Source organism: Pteronotus mesoamericanus, unplaced genomic scaffold (genome assembly GCF_021234165.1).
Source record: "Pteronotus mesoamericanus isolate MK-2021 breed Mesoamerican mustached bat unplaced genomic scaffold, CSHL_Meso_final contig_84, whole genome shotgun sequence".
Classification (NCBI taxonomy): domain Eukaryota; kingdom Metazoa; phylum Chordata; class Mammalia; order Chiroptera; family Mormoopidae; genus Pteronotus; species Pteronotus mesoamericanus.
Window position 1 is genome coordinate 7,610,407 of NW_026555267.1, and position 20,822 is coordinate 7,631,228.

The 20,822-nt window shown below is 34.9% G+C and overlaps 1 protein-coding gene across 3 annotated transcripts in view; it reads left to right on the top strand.

Annotated features, from left to right (window-relative positions):
* The window catches only part of RAD51C (RAD51 paralog C), a 28,593-nt gene extending 8,205 nt beyond the window's left edge, over positions 1-20,388 (top strand). Inside the window, exons 5-9 of one of the 3 annotated variants that reach the window (XM_054585484.1) lie at positions 6,785-6,916; positions 13,020-13,086; positions 13,806-13,866; positions 19,028-19,091; positions 20,249-20,388. In XM_054585484.1, coding sequence (XP_054441459.1) covers positions 6,785-6,916; positions 13,020-13,086; positions 13,806-13,866; positions 19,028-19,091; positions 20,249-20,365 — 441 coding nt within the window. In that variant the 3' untranslated portion in view covers positions 20,366-20,388. The remainder of the gene's footprint in view (positions 1-6,784; positions 6,917-13,019; positions 13,087-13,805; positions 13,867-19,027; positions 19,092-20,248) is intronic. The other 2 variants (XM_054585485.1, XM_054585486.1) reach the window with 2 other exon arrangements.
* Positions 20,389-20,822: the final 434 nt, after the last annotated feature.

Below are 20,822 nucleotides of genomic sequence, written 5' to 3' on the forward strand. Positions count from 1 at the left end.
CAAAACTTTTTTTACATATAACAATATCTAGGCCTCCCCATTTTTAACATTTGTTAATGGGATTATACTGTAATATTTTTCTGCACCTTTTATTTTGGCTTAGTGCTTTGCATAGCTTTTTGTATCATTATATACAAATAGACCTTATTCATTTTTTATTTTTTGTTTTTTTAATTTCTTTTGAGAGAGAGAGGAATGGAGGGAGAAAGAGAGTGAGAGAAAACACCAATGTGAGAGGGAAACACTGATCAGTTGCTTCTCTTATGTCCCCTAATTGGCCTGGCCCACAACCCTGACATGTGCTCTTGCTGGGAATTGAACTGGCAACCTTCCCATTTACAGGCCAGTGATCAATCCACTGAGCACACCAGCGAGGGCCACACCTTATTCTTTCAGGTGCATATTTCGTTTTAAGAAGGTACTTTCCATTCCTGGTGGGAATGTAAAATGGTATAGTTTCTGTAGAAAACAGTATGGCAGTTCCTCAAAAAATTGAACATAGAACTACCGTATGATGGAGCAAGTCCAGTTCTGGGTATATAACCAAAAGAATTGAGAGCAAGGGCTTGAGATATTTGTACATCTATGTTCATAGCAGCATTATTTACAGTAGCTAAAACATAGAAGCAACACAAGTATCCATTGATGGATGAATAGATAAACAAAATGTCTTATATACATAGAGTGGAATATTCAGTCTTAAAAAGGAAAGGAAATCTGACACATTCTACAGCATGGATGAATCTTGTTAAGTGAAATAAGCTAATTATTAAAAAAGACTATGATCTTGCTTTTATGAGGTATCAAGAGTAGTCAAACTCAGAGACAGAAAGTAGAATGGTGGTTGCCAGGGCCTGCAGAAAAGAGAATGGGGAAATACTGCTCTATGGTTATAGAGTTTTAGTTTTAAAAAATGCAAAAATCTAGAGATAGTAGCACAACATTATAAATGTTGTGGTATTTATACCACTAAACTGTACACTTAAATGATTAAGATAGTAAGTTTCATGTTAATGTATATTTTACTACAATAAAAATGCTTTGGGGGAGTAATTACCTTAATTTATTCAACTGGTCATCTATTGGTGGACTTTTAGGTGCTATTATTAACAAAGGTTTGGCTACAGCTCTTAACACATATTTCTTGGGGTACATTTGTGAGTATGTTAATGGGATAAATGCTAAGTATCAGAAATGTAATATTAAAGGTTATATGGCCCTGACTGGGTAGCTCAGTTGGTTAGAGCATCATCCCAGTGTGCCAAGGTTGTGGCTTCGAGACCCCGTCAGAGTACATACAAGAGTCAACCAATGGCCCTGGCTGGTGTGGCTCAGTGGATTGAGTGCTGGCCTGTGAACCAAAAGGTCACCAGTTAGATTCCCAGCCAGGGCACATGCCTCAGTTGCAGGCAAGGTTCCCATTTGGTGTCTATGTGAGAGGGAACCAGTAGATGTATCTTTCATATATCCGTATTTCTTTCCCCCTCTTTCTCACTCTCTTCCCCTCTCTCTAAAAATAAATAAATAAAATCTAAAATAAATAAATAAACTACAATAGTAATTTTTAAAAGAGTCAACCAATCGATACATGAATGGGTAGAGCAACAAAACATGTTTCTGTCTCTCCCTCCCTCCCCCTACTTTCTCCTAAATTTGGTGAATTAAAAATAAATATTTTAAAAAGGTTATATGTGTTTTTAATTATGACAGACATTATACACAACGAAGATGATCCTTGACCAAACTTTAGTCAGCCTCCTCTGAAACACTCTTTTGGAATAGGCCTTAACTTTGACCCCAATCTGTCTTTGACCTTACCCGCCCAGTTCATTATTATGTATAGTGCTACTACAAAAATGAGTGTACAGTAGTAAAGAATCCTTCTAGGTTAGTTTAGGGAGAATTACCCACCTTTAATACCCAATTACCCTACTAAGGTTCCTCATTTTCCACCTTTGATGTGTATGCATCTTTGGCCTGCCTTGAGCAAGACTCCTTCTACCCTTGATGTCTCCTCTTAGTAATTTTCCATTAACTGACTAGTTCACCCTACTTACTGGCTATAAAGCTTCACTTGTCTTTGTTGTAATTGTGGTTCAGCCTGATTTTACTCTATTGCAATATTCTTTTTTTAAAAATTATTTTTATTTTATTTTAACCCTCGCTTGAGGATATGTTTATTGATTTTAAAGAGAGAGGAAGGGGCAGGGAAGAGAGACAGATTCATATGAGAGAGAATAATTGATCAGTTGCCTCCTATATGCACCCTGACCAGGGATCTAACCCACAACTGAGGTATGTGCCCTAAGCAGGGATTGAACCTGCAACCTCTTGGTGTGTGGGGTAATGCTCCAATCAACTGAGCCACCTGACCAGCGCAGAAGTATGTTCTTAAATGCTTCTTGTAGACTTTATATGTTCTTGCAGTCTCTCCTTGTGAGGTTTTTATTAATCCTTATTTTATGAAAATGGAAAATACGGTTATTTTGCTAACATTACAATATTTTGGTACATCCTCCAGTTTTTATGTTTCTCCATAGTTTGAATAATTATTTGTGATCTCTGATACGGGAAGGATCTCACATTGCTTACAAGCCAGTCTTAGGATCAGTGAATAATAAGACTGCAAGGAATATCGAATAGTGTCATCCCATCATCCATTTACCCCAAATTTCTTCTTTAATAGTTGCACAAAGGGTGGGAAGTGCTGGGGAGAAGGGATTTAGTATACTACACAAACTGTTTCTGGAACATAATGACTCTCTCCTGGTCTCCTAATTTTTCTTCTTAAAGACACCACAGTTGGTAACTACAGTTTCAGCTTTTATGAGTTAAATGACAATCCCTATTTTATCCTACTCACTCAGTCTCTGTCAATCGTCAGCTTTCTGTCATCTTCAGTATACTCTCCCTCAGTATATTCTCTCTTTTGAGACATCAAGGAAACTCACCAGAGCATATGTAATAACTTCCATCCTGAACTTTGGGAAAGCTGTCAGTGTGAATAGTTACCACTTAATGGAAGGTCCAGATCTTTGTAATTTAGTAAGTAAATTAAATCTGAACTTTGGAGAGGAAAAATAGCTGTGTCTGTTCTTTTTTGTCTGTTGGAGGTTAGGATCTACAGCTCCTCTGGCATGAGCAGAGAGGTCCTAGAATGCCCTGGGTATTTGGGGTTCCCTGTCAAAACCTATAATAATATGGTTTTCCTGTGGAATATTTTTTCTGTTGATTTGAGCTAATGGTCAAACCTAAATTCATTAGTTTTCTAATAGTAGAAGAATATTTTCTCAGTTTTTGTGTAGTTCACAATGTAATAGGTACAGACACAACACATTTTTAAGGTCAGTCTGATTTTGCCATTTTCCCCATTACTTTATTAACTGTTTAGATAATTAGCAAGCCAAATCAAGCCCTGATCTGTAGCTGATTTATTTGCTGATTTCCATGTTAGAAGATCCTTTTGTCTTGGCTGATTTCAAGCTACCAATGTGATGTCATTGAATATGAAATAGAGAAGAAACAAGGTACAGTAGCACATCATTATGCAGTAGTTCCACTATAACCTATTGATATTCCTCTCTCATATTATGTTTCCCTCTCTCTAAAAGTAAATAAATAAAGTCTTAAAGTAAAAGGTAAAATAGGTGCAAATAATCTTGAGAGCTTGTTAGGAGGTTCTAGCATGGGAACATACCTACTTGTATACCCTTGACCAAAGACTGGTCCTCTCTTCTAGTTGGGAAGGTCATCCTCTTTGACTGAGCTCACAGCTTTGGGAGGGACGCATATGGATTGGTGAGGGAGGAAGGGGACACCCGCCTAGCCAGCCAGATCAGCCAAATCAACCCTGGTAATCAGTGGGGTAACAGATGTTGCAGCCAAATTGCCCTCACATCCAGGTGCAAATAATCTTAAGAGCATGGCTAACAGTGAAATGTAAAATAATTAAGAAGGAATAACTTCAGTATTTATTATCCATATTTTACTTTATATATTAATATAACTTATTTACTCATAAACTTACAGTTTTCTTAAACGGCAGTATTAATGACTGAGTTGCAAAATTTCTGAAAATTTAGCAGTTGGCTCAGTAGCCTGTAGGATTTGGCTTTGGCTCACGACTGGACTTTCCTGATATAATTTCCTACCAGTCCCTCTCACTACTTTATTTCTGGCCTTTAAACATGCCAAACTTCTTTGTGTCTTAGGGCCTCTGCCCTTCTTACTCCTTATACATGAATTGTCTTTCCCTACTGGAGGTTCTTATCTAGGCAGTTCTGTTGCCTGACTTCTCACTGATGTTTTCCCCTACATCTAGTCTAAGTTAGCTTCCTTCTCTCCCACTACCTACTTATTCTTTGCCATTTTCACCCAGATTTAGTATCTTCTTTTTTAAAGATTTTTAAAATTTATTTTTAGAGAGAGGGAAAGGGAGGGAGAGAGGGAAATGATGTGAGAAACATCAATTAGTTGCCTCTCACTTGCCCCCAACTAGGGATCCTCCTGTCCACAAGCCAGGCATGTGCCGTGACTGGGAATCGAACTGACAATCTTTTGGTTTTCAGGACAGCATCCAGCCTGCTACTGAGCCACACCAGTCAGGGCGTATCTTTTTTTTTCATTTTGATCCTTGCCCAAGGATTGCTTTTAGAGAGAGGAGGAGGGGTGGGGGAGAGATATTGATGTCAGAGAGAAATACCAATCAGTTGCCTCCTGTACGTGTCCCAACTGGGGATCAAACCCTCAACGTAGGTATATGCCCTGACCAGGGATCACACCTGCATCCTGTACATGTGCCCTGACTGGGGATCGAACTTGCAGCCCTTTGGGCCAGTGCTCCAACTTATTTAGTTACCTCGCCAGGGTCAGTTTTAGTATCTTCATAGCTCTTACCATTGTCAGAAGTTATCTTATATTTATATATTTGTTTGCATGTTAATTGTCTCTTACTCCACTAGAATATAAGCTTTGTTCCCCAATGCCTGTAACAGTGACTAGCATATAGTATGGGTCAATAAATATTTGCTGAATAAAGGAATGAATACTCTAATAAAAGATATAAAAGTGGCCTACAGCTCTTGCCATGCAGCTCAGTTGATTGGAGTGCCGTCCAGATATGCCAAGGTTGCAGGTTTAATCCCCGGTCAGGGCACATACAAGAAGCGAACAATGAATGCATAAATACAAATCAGTGTTGTTGTTTTTCTCTTTCTAAAATTAATAAATTTAAAAAATTAAAAAAAACCCTACACATATTTCACAAATGCCTCTTCTTAGCCTAATCCTTAATAGATAGAAAAAAAAAATCAAAATATCTTGGAGTTTTTCATTTGTTTATACTATAGGAGCCATTATTTAGATTATATTAGAAATGAACCTGTCATGAAAATATTTATCATCTATAAGTAAACTTTCTTGATTATAATTCTGCCTCACACTGAATTCTCTATTTTAACAATTCTATAATGGTTATTTGCCATATAGTATATTTAAATTAAGGGGAGCCCTGGCTGATGTGGCTCTGCTGGTTGGAGCGTGGTCCCATGAACTGAAAGGTGCAGGTTCGATTACCAGTTGGGGCACATGCCTCCATTGCGGACTTGGTCCTGGTCCGGGTGCCTGTGAGAGGCATCTGATTGATGTTTCTCTCTCATGTTGATGTTTCTCTCCCTCTCTATCTCCTTCTCTTCCCCCCTCTAAAAATCAATAAGCATGTGCTTGGGTGAGGATAAAAAATAATAATAATAAAATAAATAAAATTAAGGGGAAAAAGTATACCATTAATCAAGCTTTTGAAGAAGCTATTATAATCTAATATTTGAAGGATGTTTTTAACATAAAAAGAATCCTGAAGGTAAAAGTGATATATTTAATTGGGAAATTTGTTTCACTAAATCTTCAAAAGTGATTTTTATCAATGTAAAAATATCCCTGTAAAGACTTACGTACAACTGATAGGGACCCCAAAAAACCAAGAATTTACTTATAAAAAGTTGTGTATTTATTCATACATGTTTAAACTTGTCATCTTCAAAGTACTCTCCATTTGATTCAGATGCTTTTTCTACTGCTCAAAACAGTTTTTGAACTTGTCAAAAAAACTCATCATTTTTGATGCCCTTTAGGTCTTCTGGCTGTTTTTGTTTTACCTCTTCCGCTTCGGCAAAACATTTCCCTTTGAGGACTTTTTCTTCCAGGGAAACACACACAAAAAATGCAGTTTTGGGCAAGATTGGGTGAATAGGGAGGGTGGGGTAGGGGAGTCTTGCTGTTTTTGGTCAAAAACTGCTGAACATTCAGTGCTTGTAAATCACCCATCGTGACAAGGGCCAAGTGTGCTGAAAGAGTCTCAAAAAAAAATTCACTGAAGCTGAACAAAGCCTTTGACAACAACACCAGCTGGTACACAGATACACATGGGTTCCTAGAACACTCACCTGGTGGGGGAAGCCTCTCCTACAAGGGACCCCCCTTCCAGCAGATAATTCCAGATTTTTTAGGATCTCCCTCATATAGTGGCAACTGATAAGAAAATTGTAAATGCTTGTTTTTCACTTTGTAGAATTACTTTTTTAAGGGGATAAATTATCAAACCAGAGTATGTTTTAACTTTGGTGATTAGTGTAAAAAGCATTGGATGAATAGATACATAATTATCCAAAATAAAGCCTTTGTAGAGTTGAAAATAGAACACTGGATTTTGTTTTTTTTTAATGCAATGGGCTATGCTTTTTGATACAATTTTATTTTTAATACCAAACAATCTCTCTTCTGTATTTAGGTTAGATTAGTGATAGTGGATGGCATTGCTTTTCCTTTTCGTCATGACCTTGATGACCTATCCCTTCGTACCCGATTACTAAATGGCCTAGCCCAGCAAATGATCAGCCTTGCAAATAATCACAGATTAGCCGTAAGTATAATTAGTCAAGATAATTTTATAATAAAATTAATAATATTGTCTCAAATATTAATTTCTAGAAATAGTGGAATAGAATTTGCCTGAATAAAAGCAAATAATATAGACAGTTTTAAATGTAGCTTTGTGTTGGTTTGGTTATTATAAAAAATTAATTCCAGTCATAAGTGTTATCAGTTTTCCTGGAAAATAATAGGCATAATCAAGATGCTGTATTTTAAAAATGGACTCGTATGAAGAAATGCCACCTTTGGTAATTACAGTGTTTTCTTCATCTAAATATACTTGATGTGTTTTAGGTAAGCTCTTCCAACACTCTGATTATTCTTTAACTCTGCATGTAATCATCGACTTAGAGGGATAGGAAAATTACATAGTGTAAACAGCCAAGATGTTTGGAGGTAGAGTTAACTCTTCTAGATTTGAAATATGAGGAGAGAGGTAAAGATGAGTTCAAAAGTGAAGAGACAAAAAGGAGGTAAAAACTTTTTCTTTTTCACTGCCTGTTTGCCAGCACTTTCCACTCTGCAACCCTATCCCACTACCGACGCACTTGTCTGTGAGAGAGATGAGAGGTTAAACTGCTTAACTCGATTTTCTTTATCCTGACTCCTTAGCACATGTCTGTAATATGTCATAAGTACATAAAGAATTTCTTGATAAGATCATTTCAAGATACACATTTTTTTCTTTTGAGTAATTAGATTTTTTTTGCCATGTACTGAAAAACATAGTGTCCTGTCTTTGAATTATTTCTTGCCATTTATTTGTAATTTTATGCATTGTTAGTGTCAATGAAGAGCCCCCCAGTAGGGGGCACTCAAGACTACTAATTCCTCAGGTTTTTGTTTTTAACAGAAATAGCTTTATCTTTTCTGCTTAAAAAAAATTAAATAAAAGTAGTCCAAACAATAACACAGACTACTATGCAGTATTTAAGGAGAGTAATGTAAATGTATGCCTACTAACGTGGAACAAGATATGTTCAGATATATGATTAGGTGAAAAAATTCAAGTTGCATAAAAGTATATTTCATAGGTCCACTTTTGAGAAAAATAAAAATTATATGTGAGCATTTATATTTATACCTATGAAGAAAAATATCAAAAGAACCAGAGCATTAACAGTGGTTACTTCTGGAGAGAGGATTTTGTGAGGTTTAGTACATTCTTTCCTCTCTTACTTTAAAAGTTCTTCTTTGCTTGATTTTTCATTTCCTGATTAGCAGGAACATGAGGTATTAGCAGGTATAGAAACATATATGATCTATGATGATAAATACAATTTACAATTTTAAGTTATGTGCTTGCTGTAAAAAGTTCTTAACCAACAAAATTTAGAGAATAAGCAATTATCTATTATCTGGAGATGATTTTTGGTGAGCTTGGTATACAGATTTTCCCAGACTTACTTTATGCATAAATAAACATGTTTTTAAAGTAAGATCATATTACACATGCTATTATGCAAAGCACTGTTTTGTTCACTTAATATGTTGTGAACATCTTTCCATATATACTATCTTAACAGCTACATCGTATTTTGTTGTATGATTGTAGAAGTTTTTAAAAACACTTCCTTATTGATTGTCTTTTATGTTAACTCCAGTTTTTCACCATTTATAGCACTGCAATCAGCCCTGGCTGCTGTGCCTCAGTGGATTGAGTGTCAGCCATCCATCCAAAGGATCCCTGATTTGATTCCCAGCAGGGCATATACCTGCATTGTGACCAGGTCCCCAGTTGGGGGCGTGCAGGAGGCAACCAATCTATCTTTCTCTCACACACTGATATTTCTCTTCTTTTTCTCCCTTTTACCCCTTCTCTCTAAAAATAAGTAAATAAAATCCTAAAAAATAAAAATAAAAAAACAGTGATCAATAACTTTATATATACTTCTTTGTCCATTCTACCAGTTATTTCTGAAAAAGTCAAAGGGATAGCTCTATTTTAAATATTTTGTTATATATTGTCAAATTACCCTCAAAAAGCATGTTCCAAAGTATGTTTTCAATAGCAATGAATGGGAATTCTTGTTTTTTCCAAGTCTTTACCAACTTTGATTCTTGTAAATTTTTGCCAAAGTGATGTGGAGGGAGTCCTTTTAGAGATGCATTTATTTGATTAGTAGCCGAAATGCTTGACAATTTTATTCAGATAATTAACATACCATAAAACTCACCCTTTTAAAGTGTAGAGTTCAGTGGTTTTTGGTATATCCAGAGTTGTGCAAATATCACTATTATCTGATTTTAGAACATTTCCATCATCTCCAAAAGGAATCCCTTTCCCATTAGCTGTCACTCCCCATTGCACTCTCCCTGTCTGTTTTTTTTTTAACTTTTTATTATTTTTTTTAACTTTTTTTTTGTTGTTCAAATACACTTGTCTCCATTTTCCTGCCACCACTTTCCCCTGCCTCACCCACCCTCAATCCTTCTGCTCTCTGGCTTTGTCCATGGGTCCTTTATACATGTTCCTTGATTTGACCCTTCCCTGTTTTTTCCTTGTTATCCCCCTCCCTCATTCCCTCTTGTTACTGTTGGTTTCTTTTTTCTTTCAATATTGCTGGTTATATTTTCCTTGCTAGTTTGTTTTGTTGATTAGGTTCCACTTATAGGTGAGATCATATGGTATTTGTCTTAATTCATTTAGCATAATGTTCTCCAGTTCCCTCCATGCTGTTGAGAAGGGTAGTAGCTCTTTCTTTCTGCTTTGTAGTATTCCATTGTGTAAATATACCATAGTTTTTTGATCCACTCATTTCTTGATGGGCACTTAGGTTGCTTCCAGCACTTGGCTATTTTGTGCTCCTGTGAATATTGGGGTGTATAGGTTCTTTTGAATTTGTGTTTTGGGATTCTTAGGGTATAATCCCAGCAGTGGAGTCGCTGGGTCAAAAGGCAGTTCAATTTTTAGCTTTTTAAGGAAATTCCAAACTGTTTTCCATAGTGGCTGCACCAGTCTACATTCCCACCAACAGTGTACTAGGCTTCCCTTTTCTCCACAACCTCGCCAGCACTTACTGTTTGTTGATTTGTTTATGATGGCCATTCTGACCAATGTGAAGTGGTATCTCATTGTGGTTTTAATTTGCATCTCTCTGATGGCTGGTGATGCTGAGCATCTTTTCATATGTCTCTGTGACCTCTGTATATCCTTCTTGGAGAAGTGTCTCTTCAGGTCCTTTGCCCATTTTTTAACTGGATTGTTTCTCTTCTGGAGTGGAGTCATGTGAGTTCTTTATATATTTTGGAGATAAAACCTCTGTCCAATATATCATTGGCAAATATATTTTCCCATATGGTTGGTTCTCTGTTCATTTTGCTGATGTTTTCTTTAGTTGTGCAGAAGCGTCTTTCTTTGATGAAGTCCCATTTGTTTATTCTCTCCTTTATCTCCCTTGTTCTAGGGGACACATTGGTGAAAATATTGCTGCGTGGAATATCTGAGAGTTTCCTGCCTATGTTCTCCTCTAGGACTTTTATGGTGTCACAACTTACATTTAAGTCTTTTATTCGCCTTGAGTTTATTTTTGTGTATGGTGTAAGTTGGTGGTCGAATTTCAATTTTTTGCATGTAGCTGTCCAGCTCTCCCAAAACCATTTGTTGAAGACGCTAATTTTATTCCATTTTATGCTTCTGCCCCCTTTGTTGAATATTAATTGACCATATTAATATTCCCTGTCCGCTTTTTGTCTCTATGGATTTGTCTTTTCTGGATATTTTCTACAGATGGAATAATGCAATATGTGGTCTTTCATGTCTGGCTTCTTTTATTTAGCATAATGTTTTCAAGATTCATCCATATGTGGCACGTATCAGTTCCCTTTTTATGACCAAATACTTTTGTATTTTCTCAATATTCTACATTTGTTAATCTGTTCATCAATGATGGACCTTTGGGTGGCAGAGTATTTTTAAAGCAATAAAGTTAATTTCAAAGTGATTGTTTCTTCACTATTTTAAAGACTCATTCTGTAGACGCTTAGAGTAATTACCCAATAATTTTCATTTGGTTCCTGGTAAACCCAACATTTTTGCAGAAGTAGTGTAATTTTATAAATATTTGCTAACAGTGCAAATTCTAATTTGGGGATATTGAACAGATGGTAAGCAGTATGTTTATTTACATTTTCCTCAAGATATGGATAAACTACTCCCTAAACCTGTCTGATACAACTTTCTGCAAAGAAGAGAATGCTCAGTTTAATACAGTCGTTATGTGGCTCTTGAGCAGCTGAAATATGGCTAGTAGTGAGAAACTGAATTTTTAGTTTTATAATTTAATTTTAAAAAGCTATTTGTGGCTAATGGCTGCAGAATTGGATAGTGCACCTCTAACAAGAAAGTGTTAGTATAAGTAATTATCTCTCAATTGCTACAACTTAAACACTTGGTAGTATGTACAATAAAGGGTATTTATATTATTCAACATGTTGGGGATGCCAGTCAGTCATATATTTCAGTTAATTACCAATTTAAATTCCTTCTTAGCTTGTCCTAAGATTCCTGGCCTGAGGTAACACATGGGGAAGCCACTATAACACTTAAGGAGAGAGGAACTAGAAGAAAGACATGTCATCCAGTTGGTGCATAATTGAGATCTAGATGGATCACATATTCTTTGTAGATAAATAAAAATTTTAGGATGTTACCACTGTGGTGGGAATAGATGAATAGTCTTTTCTTTCTCAATTTCCTTGTGAAACGGATGGCTTTCAAAGTAGATACCTTTTCTCATTGCTTTTCATAGAAGTTCTTTATCAGTGACAGTTTGCAATAATATCTGGAGGGAAGATCTGTATTGGAAGAATATTTAAAACAATGATGTCTGGAGAATTTTGGATAAAACACTGCCAGATAATCTAACTTTTACTGTATTAGGTCAGCCTTAAACACTTTTGTTTTCTCAAGTTTAAAATTACTACTGTCAAAACATGGGATCTTTTCTATAGGCCACTATTTAATCCAAAAGAATTAGCAATATTTTTAGCCTCTTTAGAGCATCTGTAATTAAAGCACACCTGTATCTATTATCAGCAGACTAACATAGTCATAATTTTGGGCCATTTGACCTGATTACTGGGTTTCATTTTTTCCTAGTTCTACTTATACTGTACATTCTTTGATTTTTGCTCTCTTCTCATAATTCCTTGCCTTAGTTTCTTTTTTACTTCTGTAAAATCATAAATCATAATTCTGTATTTGTTTCTTCCCTAAAATATAAGTATTGAATTATTTATCAAGGATTTCTGCAAAGAGGAGAATCCTTGAATATATCCTTTTGAATAAATATATTCCAGAGAGACAACAGTGCTAAAGAACACAGATTCAGTCTTTCTAAGCTTTTGTTTTCTCATGTGTTAGACTGGAATTATAGCAGTAATAATACTTCATTCATAGAGTAACTGTGGAGATTAGCCAAGACAATGAAGGTAAAGCACTTAGCATAGTTTCTGGCATGTATTAAGTGCTGAAAAATGTTTATTACCACTACTGATGTAGCTGCTGTTGGACTGGTGGTTCCTATTGGCTTATACAAAACAATTTTAAAAGTGAGGATTTTTCTGATTCTCCCAGGTGTAAAGTTTCTGTGCATGGTCTCTTTAAACCTTTATGTGTTATCTATTATATTTTTATTCTTCCACTAAAAAAATTCCCTCCCTCCCTCCCTCCCTTCCTCCCTTCCTTCCAGAAAAGTAGGGAGAAGAGCATTGATGTGAGAGAGAAACATCAATTGGTTGCCTCTCGAACTCTACTGGACCCACAACCCAGGCATGTGCCCTGACTGGGGATGGAACTGGCAACCTTTGCTTTGTGGGACATCGCCCAGACAACTGAACTGCCCCAGTCCGGGCCATACTTCCATTTTAATAATAAGAATTTCTTTGTTCTTATCTGTTAAAAAATTATTTTATGTTCAGTAGACTCATGTTTTCAGATAACTACTCGTTTTTATGGGTAAGTTTTAAAAAAATTATTAGAAGAGTTTTCATTACCTAAATATGTCTTTTAATTAGATTGTATTCAGGATACTACTTACTTGATAAATTTTAGAGGAGACTCATCTAATTTCTCACACTTTGTTTTGTAGGTAATTTTAACTAATCAGATGACAACAAAGATTGATAGAAATGAGGCCTCTCTGATACCAGCATTGGGTGGGTAATAAATCAGATAAACATTTTTGGTTAAACACATTTTCTCTCCCTCTTTTCATTTGATGCTTATTGAGTACTGTAAACTTCATGAAAACAGAGTTTATGTGTCTTATTCACTGATAAATCATAGCATGGAACACTGTGCACTTAGATACTGACTCATCCTTTCAGTTAAACATTAGTTCAGCATTTACAATATAGCAACTGCTGGGTCAGGTACTGAGCATATAATGCTCATATGATGATTCGTACCTTCAGAAAGCTCACTGTCTTAGGCAGGAGGAAGGGTGATTCAAATACAAATTATACTACAGTGAATAAATTTATGATTTTGTTCCTAAACTCAGTCATGGTTTTGTTAGAATACAATGTTTCAAGATTTATTTCAACTAAAATCTTTAAGAATATTCTGTCAGAGTTCTTGCTTTTTATCTGATAGAAATATGTTAGTAGTCCTGATAGATGGAAGATTGACAAATATGTTAAACTATAAAGTTTTCTAAAAGCAAATAGAAGATACTGATCTTCAGTATTGCCTTAGATATGTAAAAATCCATTAATTTCAGGATGTTATCCACATACCAAGTTTCTAAAAACCAAGTATACTCTTGTTATGTTAAATTAAGAAAAGTAAAACTGTATGTGATCTGATGCATTCTGAGAGACTTACAACCTAGTCAGTAAGGCAACATGTAATTATTATGTTCTTTTTCCCTCAGGGGAAAGTTGGGGACATGCTGCGACAATACGGCTGATCTTTCATTGGGATCAAAAGCAAAGGTCAGTGTAGAAACAAGTTAATAATTCTGAATATTGGGTTAATAATACTGCACACTTACCAGTTTCTAATAGTCCAGTGGATAAAATCTATAGTGCAAACATAGAAGCATGCTTTTATCTGCACGTTTAGCTACATAGGAAATTCTTTGGAATATTTAAATGATGGGGTGCACCTGAAATGAGTAGGTGTCCAAGGAATGCTACCTTCTAAAGCTCTTAGAAAATCAAATACCATTTATTAGCCATGCAGAAGGAGGTGGGTACTCTGTTCCTGGAAGGGGTTGAAAGGAAAATAAAATCAGGACTAAAGGTTAGCTTTAGCACTAATTTATATGGAAAATAGGTTGGTTCTTCCTAGTTGCTTAATATATTTCTTGTATGAAATTATGTCTACTTTTGTTTTCTCTTGTATTTTTCTATCTTGCATTTGTTATCCACTCACCTGACTTTCACTGGTATTGTTTTTTAAAATAAAACTATGACAGCATGAAACCTTTGTATTTGTTTTTAAAGCTGCTGAGCAAGTGAACAAACGAGCTTTTATTTTCTTTAAAATAGGCAATTGAAAGCTGCAGAATCTTTTCTTCTACACTTCTAGAAATGTCAGACTTATGCCAGCCTCTCTGCTTTGAGATGAATTGGTATAACCTAGAGCACTTGGTTTTGAAATGCTCTAATAAAAGGGAGAAATTGAGACAGTGTGTGGGCAACGATAGAAAAAGGGGTTACTTAAATACATATTGGGTCTGGTCAGTGACATTGTCTTTTTCTTGTCTGCATTTCTTTGTTCTTCTACAAAATGAAAAAATCATGCCTCATCAAGTTAGATTTTACTGACTCTGAGCTCATAGCAGAACCAATCACACATACGTCTTTTGCAACTAATTCATGCAGTTTGTGTCTCTTTTAAAGATGGCTTTTCCAGAGCTCAGGTGACTTTTCTTTTTCTATAATACATAGTGCTTTACAATTGACTCCCATCCCCCAATTCTGTAAATAAGTCACTGTACAGTGGATTCACAAAAAATTTTTTTCTTAGTAACAAACCCAATTGTAAAGATTTGGCAATTTCTTCAGATGATTCTTTTGAACATACTGGTTATACTTTCCCAGATTTAGATTTTCTGCAAAATGCATCCCACTAATGATCTTAGGAATTTCCCTTGAGCTAGTATACAGTAATAGTTTTCTACTGTTGTTCTATTAACTATTCACTGGTGGAATACATTGAAGAAATGAGGAAAATAATAGGAGCAGAGCAAGGTGTTTCATCTTTTTATGCATTGATCAGAAGGACAAATTTGCTTCTTTTACAAATTCTCTACATTAGCATTAGTTAGGTACCTATGAGGTCAGAGAATCATGCTTAATTTTTAAGAGTTAACCATTTTATGACTTCAGCTTACTAGTTTTTTCTAAGAAATTAGAGAATAATGTAGAGCAGTAAATAGATTTAAAAGAACTGTCCTATGAACATTTTATTCTATCCCATGCTCTCATTTTAGTGAGTGCTTGTTTGTGCTAGGTATTTAACTGGGCACTTTATGTTACATTTTATATTATATTTTCTTTATGTAACATTTTATATTATCCCTTCAATAACTCTGAAGAATCTATACCTGTTATGAACAGTGAGAATACCAAAGCCCAGGAGATTAACTGACTAGTAAATAATAGCTACCATTTTTTTTAAAGATTTTTGATTTTCATTTATTTACTTTTAGAGGGAGGGGAAGGAGGAAGAAAGAGAAGGAGAGAAACATCATTGTGAGACTTTGGTTCTCTCACACACCCCCAACCAGAGACCCATCCTGCAACCCACGCATGGGCCCTGACCAGGAGCAAACTGGCAATCCCTTGGTTCACAGGCCAGTGCTCAATCCACTTGAGCCACACTAGCCAGGGCTAATAGTTATCATTCTTGAATATTTATTAACTACCTTTTATTATGCTAAGAGCACTGTGTGTGTATAAAATTTCATTTTATTTTCCAAATAACTCTATGAAATAGGTAGTAGTATCCATATTTTATAGCTGACTATATTTAATAGAGTCCATTCTTTTTCTCCTATAATTGCTGTTTCTAGAATGTAATTCTAGTATTGTGTTGATTTCCAGCAAATCTGAAGTTATAGCTCTTATCCTTCTTTTAAGGTAAAATCCTTTTTCTCCAAACTGTTTTTTTCCCCAGGCTATGGATCTGTGATAAGTAATGTGCACACTTTATTATACCCAGAAGAAGTTGACCTCATTTAATAGAATTAAAAGGTTTTTTTTTTTTTATTGTTTGAAACCAGCTATCTTCAAGTCATTAAAGTTGCATGATATCTTGTATGTGTTTTAAATTTTAGTTTATCTTGAAAGAATGGAAATAGAAATTCACACTGGGGAAAAACTGTTATGAAAATGAACATTTTCAGTTTGAGCAGAAAACTAAAAACTTTGTTTTTAGTATAGCTATATATTTGTGTGTATGTATGTGTGTATTTGAATTTAAGTATCCTATCCCATGACCCAGTCCCCATCCTTCACCAACAACTGATTTTTACCCTTTGACTAATAATGGAATAACATTCTTAGTTATTAAAAGAAATACTTTTATCTCTATCCAGTATATTGTACAGGTTTTCCTTCAATTTACATATTCATGATAATATGAGACTGAGATTGTTCAAAATTATACCACTCTTTGCCAAGAAGATCTGGTGGTAGAAGTGGAGTAATATTGCAACACCCCCGCATAGTGTTTCATATGTGTACTCAGCTTCAGAGCACAAATTGTGCTTCTGCCTTGTTTCCTTCTGACCTAATCTATGTAGTTCAGCCATATGTTAAGCTTCATTTCAGTTGGGGCCATGAGCCAAGTGAGTCTTTGTTTTAAGTTGTTGTTTGAAATGATCTCCGGAGATGCAGATGTAAAATACACAATTTTATTTTTACATGGAAATTTAAGGAAGATTTTCAACCTGAACACTTAATGTGCATTTGACTTTAGGGTTCTTAATGAGCAGGTAAATCCTTCTTTAAAGCTTGCTTGCTTGCTTATTTATTTTTTTATTTTTAGAAAAGTCAGAAGAACTAGGTCCTTTTTTGAACATGGCATTTGATACTAATTTTTCAGGTTAGCTAATTTTTGTTATATTGAATCTCAAAGAGAGATCTTTTAATAAGGTGGGTTAAAATAGATGATGCTTCTATTTTTCGGTTCTGTCTTATATTAAAGATGGGATATCAACTCTAAAAGCATTGTAAAAATTTATACTCACTCCCTATCACAACTATTCTTATATATTACTTACCAGTTATTTTTTTTATGCTTACAGTTACAATTATAGAGTAAATGACATTTTGGATTCTGCTGTTCCATCCTTGAAAGTACAAACCTATAACATTGAGCTAATGGACCATGATCTCTGACTGCTTCTCTTTTGAATTGTGCCTGAGTAGAGAGACACTATCAAAATTAATAAATATAAACCAAGATGTCCTTTTTGAGTTGTCTTTGAAAACAAGTCAACATTATATTATATATAAATAAATGATCCTTTTAATTCTGAGAGTTTACTGTTTTTCTCTAAGTGTAGTTATATCAGTTTTTTTAAATTGTGGTAAAGTATACATAGCATAAACCTTACCATTTTAACCATTTAAATGTACAGTTCAGAGACATGAAGTATATTCACATTATTGCATAATCACCACCACCATCCATCTCCAGAACTTTTTCATTGTCCTACACTGAAACTTTGTACCCATTAAACACTAGTTCTCCATTCTCCCCTCCCAACAGCCCATAGCAACCACCATTCTACTTCTGATACCATTCTACTTCTGTCTCTATGAATTTGACTACTCTAGGTACCTCAAATAAGTGGAGTCATACAAAATTTGTCCTATTGCGATTGAAGTTATTTCACTTAGCACAATGTCTTCAAGATTTACTGTAACCTGCACTAAAATGTCTTTCCTTTCTAAGACTGAATAATATTCCATTCTATGTATATGTCACATTTTATTTATACATTCATCTGTTAAGACACTTGGATTGCTTCTAGCTTTTGGCTATTGTGAGTAAGTGATATCACTTTTAAATGTAATTTTAAAAGGCACTTTAAAAGTTTTTGCTTATATTTGTTGCTCTTACAGTATTTGAGCAAAGTAAGAGCTTAGAATTTTATTTTTCAACTCCTTTCAGCTTTAGTTTTATGTTATTTACTTTGTTGAGTACATAATGAAATCCTGCCTAAACGATCTTGTTCTGTCATGACAGTGATATTTCTGGACATAATTATTTTGAAAGAATGTGTCTTGCTAGCTTATTTGTATTAGTATATTATGAGTGTATGTTCCTTATATATATCTGAAGAAATTGTCTTAATACTTACAACACCCTCAAAAAACCACCAATACTGCAGAAAGTTTGAAGAATAAACAAAAAAAAACCCTTTTAACTTAAAATAATATGACTTTTGTATTCTAGTCTTCTAGTAATTTTTCTACGTATGTGTATATGCATATTCATTAATGTGGGATCATACAGCATAACTTTTATATTATTATTATTTTCCTATCTAAGTATTTTCGTGCACTATATTTTTTTAAGCATAAATAGTATCTTGTCATGTACAAAAGTTTATTTCATCAATTTTCAACCTTTTTCAGCTCATGTCACACATAAACTAATTACTAAAATTCTGCAACATCAAAATACATTTTTTGCTGATCTGATGAAAAAAAGAGGTATACTTTTGATTCATTCACACCAGATGGCTATTGTTGTATTGGCTGTTGTTATTTATTTGGCAGTCTAAGGGAAAAGAAGTCAGTGCCCCTGACTAAATAAAGAGGTATTACATGTTTTAAAAATTCTGTGGCACACTGATCGAAAATTGCTGCTTTATTTGAATCAATCATTGGACTTTTAGGTTGCTTTAAAATTTCACTTATATAATTAAGTCTTTTGTTAATATATGTAATAATCGTTGCATGCATACATGTAGCTAATGTTTGAAAGGAGTACTTCTGCTTTTTTTTTTGCTTTCTGTGTCCTTAGAACAAAATAATAGAATTATATTAAAAAACTATAAATTTATATTATCAAATGATTATCTGAACTAATTTATTAAGATCATGCATTTGTGTATATTTTTTTTTCTCTAAGCAGGTTGGCAACATTGTACAAATCACCAAGCCAGAAGGAATCTACAGTACTGTTTCAAATCACAGTCAGTATTACTTGATTAGAGTGTGATTTTGGTGTTGGTGGGCAATAATTATCTAAAGAAAGTATTTATAAATTGCTTCTGTTAACTTCTGTAGGCAGCAAACCAATTTGAGGACAGCTTTTGATACTTAGAATTATCCCCCAAAATATCACCCCCCCCACACACACACTATACTAGTCACAGTTGGACTGAAATGTATTTTTAAGAACTGAGGAAATAGTTATTTGTAGGGTAGTGTGTTCCATGCCATGAGTAAAATCAGGATATTGAATATTTCTTTTTTAAAGATTTTATTTATTTTCAGAGAATGGGGAAGGCAGAGAGAAAGAGAGAGGGAAACATCAATGTGTGATTCTTATGTGCCCCCTAATGGGGACCTGGCCGGCAACCCAGGCATGTGCCCTAACTGGAAATCAAACCGGTGACCCTTTGGTTTGCAGGCCAGCACTCAATCCACTAAGCCACACCAGTCAGGGCAGGGTATTAAATATTTTTAAGATGAAAGTTAAAGATTTTCATGAGACAAACTACCAATCATACTCATTTTGGTCAGTAGATATTAGAGTTCTGTCATAGCCACCAAATATATCCCACTTTAAAATGTTAATTTTCCTATAACTGTACATCATAGAACATACATTTTTGACTGAAATAGCATATTTATTAATAGTTTTTAGCCAAATATATTTTTGGCATCTCGTATTTTAAGGACAGAAACAGATTCTGAAACTGAACTATCTACTTAGTCTTTGCTCTGCCTAGGTACATTCGAAGTATTCTAATTGGAAAACTTTAATTTAAATTATTTAATTGCGAAAATAAGTTTGTGAAACACCTAGGTAATTATTACATGTTATTTCCTGTCACCTATTCCAGTAGTGTCACCATGAAGTTTGTTAGGGTTTTCTTTTAGAGAACATATTTATAATGCGATGTTATTTCTGTGTGTATGTGTATGTATAAATAAACATAAAATACTGTAAATATAAAATGCTTTAGTACAGCCTTGGCTTGGACATTTATCCTCTTCCTTCACAGTGGTTGATAACTTCTATTCCAAGAATAAAGTAGCTCTCTTATCAATTACTTAAAATGTTCAGAAGACCAATCATTTTAGATGTTCTTAAAGCATACTTGCATATTTTTTCATCTTGCAGCATCAGGGATTTAGAGATGCTGTTGTTACCCCTGCATCTTCAGTGCAAACAGAAGATTCATTGAATTCTCGGAAACGGTCACGAGAATCAGAGGAAGAACAGGAATCCAAATACTAGTCTGAGAGAGAGAGAGAGAGAGAGAGAGAATATGTATGAGGTCTATCCGAAAAAAAGTCCCATTGTTAATCTAATGAGAATGGTTTGCATGACATCCTTGTAACCTGGCAGCCAAGGAGAGTGGACTGGAATGAGCATATGTGAACAATGACAACTTCAGTGTACTAGTCAGTGAGGGCAGTAGATGCCATTGACTGAGCGTGTGTACAGCATGGCTGTTGCATTAAAAATAACTGAATGAGTAGAGCAACAGATCTGCATCAAATTTTGTATTAAGCTTGAACATTCTTCTGCGGAAACTACTTGGATGGTTCAGAAGGCTTTCGGGGATGATGCAATGAGTGCAGTGCAAGTAAAAGTGTGGCACAAATGCTTCAAAGTTGGTCGAGAATCTGTTGAAAGTGATCCACGTTCTGGAAGCCTGCAACCAGAAGAACACCTGAGAATGTTGAGTGTG